We start from the raw sequence: 2,643 nt of genomic DNA on the forward strand, positions 1-2,643 counted from the left end.
CCAGCTTCCAGGACATATTAAACAAAAATGACACGAGATTTATGGAGACTGAGCAGGAAGATGTCTGAACTAAAACAATTACTGAAAAGAGAGGAGCATTTTGATGTGCTGTTCTTTGGAATTTCTATAATTAAAAAATAAACACAGAACTATTTCATAAGAAAATACATCTTAGTGTGCAATCCAATGCACGTGGATTGGTAGATGAAAGATAAAATGCAAAAAAGTATGAAAATACAGTCCTTTAAATGTGGCAATAAAGTTTAACATACTGATATAAAATCAATACAGATAAAATAAGTATAAGTGCAAAAAAATTCCATTTGTAAAGAGAAAAAAAGTGCCAGCTTGCTTGCTCTTAAAAATGCTTTCCCACACAATTGTTCAAACACAAAATAGACAGATGCAGCATTAAAACAAAAAACCCCTCTTAGCATGCCATGTCTAATAAACATATATACACACATAAAAACTAGAAGAAAGTAATGTGAAACTGAGTTATCAGCTGGCATCGATAAACTGGTAAGTTGTTGGGTTACATCATAGAATGGGATGTTTCACATCTCAGGCACAGACGACTTGAAGGTTGCTCTCAGAGGGCAGACTTTTTGTAGAGAAAGTCTGGCTTGCTTGGTGACCTCCTTCCTCTGCTAACTGAATCTTCCCTTTCCAAATCTGTGTTTCTCTGAGCTCCATGGCCCAGGGACTCACTGTCTGCCGGTCTTCTACTGGATCTCTCTTCTGGAGCTTCAGAGCTACATGCAGAATGTGAAGGTCTGTTAGGAGTCAGCCCAAAAGTCAAGTCAGTTTCTACTGTGGTTCGTCCCCTGACATGGGCTGGGCCAGTACCAGCATTTTCTGGCGCTCCCAAAGGAAAGTCTGACCGCTGGGGAGGTTGCTCAACGACGTCCAGGTGTATTGGCTCGTTCTTTTGTCTGTGCAGATGCCCGTCAGGGGAAAGTGGATATTCTCTCCTAGGTTCTTCCTGTTTTTTAGGAGAGGTCTGGCTAGGCAGGCAGGCTGACTTTAAGCCACTTGGTGATGCTTTATTGTGGCTATACAAATCAGGACCAAAATATCCACCTTGCGAAGGAGAAGGAGTGCGTCTGCCAGGAGCAGGAGTAGAAGGCCTGCAAGCAGCGTTAGAGAAGTCATAGAAATCCGGGTATTCCTGCTGATTTTCTCTAGCATCTGTTTTTTGCTCTAGTGTGTGTTTCTTCCGAGAAGTGTGTGTATGCCTCTGTGGAATACACGACAAATGCGGGGGAGGCCCTGGTCCTGCTTCAGAAACTGACTGGCTTAATTCTGTGTCTACAGCAAGCTCTGGAAGCCTCCTGTCCTTGAGTGACAGTGTGGACACACCCACGGCAATGTCTGGCATCAGATCATTCAGCACAGGCTGTGTTCGCTGCATAGGGACAAAAAGGGCAGGAGGGTTCAAAAAAGGCTCATGAATTCCTCTTGGAAAAATGATGTTCATTGATTTTGTTTCCCAATTATAAAAGTAATACATGCGTATTTTTAAGAATTATAAAAATACAAAACACTATAAAGGCAAAACCTCCCCCCAAAACCAAAACCTCTAACCTTCCCTACAAAGATAACACTGTTAGCATTTTGAGGTTTTTCTCTCACCTTTTTTTCTTTGCATGTATATTAATTTTCACAAAATAATGCATATATAATTCTGCCACTAAATTTTCTTTGAGATCACCATTTTATTATGTAACCTTCCACTGTATTCATGAACCATGACTTATTAAATCATTCTCCTACTGTTGGACATTTAGGTTATTTCCAATTTTCATTACCATAGTCAACACTGCAATTAACATACAAATAAATTTCCTTAAAGGGAGTTTCATTTAAAATATAAAGTAGTGGAGCTTTTGTAACTGTAGAACTGAGCGCCAGGCCAATATGATTGGAATTTGGTTTATCAAACACCACCGACCTTTGCTGTTCCGGGGGTGGGGGGAAGCAGGGACCGCAGGCAGACAGTACGTATAAGATAAGGCAGGATCGTAATTTGACCTGAGGCGTATACTAGTCCAGAGCTTCCAATAAGCCATATTTTAATGAAGCTTCTGTGAACAGATGAATCGTGTTTTTCTCTGTGTTTTTTTGGAAACACAGTCTTGCTCTTTTGCCCAGGCTAGAGTGCTGTGGCATCAGCCTACCTCAGAGCAACCTCAAAATCCTGGGCTTAAGCAATCCTTCTGCCTTAGCCTCCTGAGTAGCTGGGACTACAGGCATGCGCCACCATGCCCGGCTAATTTTTTCTATATATTTTTAGTTGTCCAGATAATTTCTTTCTATTTTTTAGTAGAGACGGGGTCTTGCTCTTGCTCAGGCTGGTCTCGAACTCTTGACCTCAAGCAATCCTCCTGGCTTAGCCTCCTAGAGTGTTAGGATTACAGGCATGAGCCACCGCACCTGGCCTCTCTGTGTTGAATGTTATTGATGGCATGTGACTGAGTAGGAAGACTATTTTTTTCCCAATATACTACAGAAAACAGAAGTTCAATCTCTAATGCAGTGCAAACTCAAGCAAAGAATCGTCTCAGTTTATTCCCTACTAGCTACTGTCAAACAGGTGCTCTGATGGATGAGCTTGTGAGTGTAGAGGCATGTGTTAGGACT

General features: G+C 41.6%; 1 protein-coding gene across 1 annotated transcript in view; it reads right to left on the reverse strand.

Moving 5' to 3' along the window:
• Positions 1 to 269: 269 nt before the first annotated feature.
• Positions 270 to 2,643, reverse strand: part of BTBD7 (BTB domain containing 7) — an 81,388-nt gene continuing 79,014 nt past the window's right edge. Inside the window, exon 11 of the mRNA XM_069465251.1 lies at positions 270 to 1,408. Within this exon, the coding sequence (XP_069321352.1) occupies positions 593 to 1,408 (816 nt within the window). The 3' untranslated portion in view covers positions 270 to 592. The remainder of the gene's footprint in view (positions 1,409 to 2,643) is intronic.

Source organism: Eulemur rufifrons, chromosome 2 (assembly GCF_041146395.1).
Source record: "Eulemur rufifrons isolate Redbay chromosome 2, OSU_ERuf_1, whole genome shotgun sequence".
Taxonomy (NCBI): domain Eukaryota; kingdom Metazoa; phylum Chordata; class Mammalia; order Primates; family Lemuridae; genus Eulemur; species Eulemur rufifrons.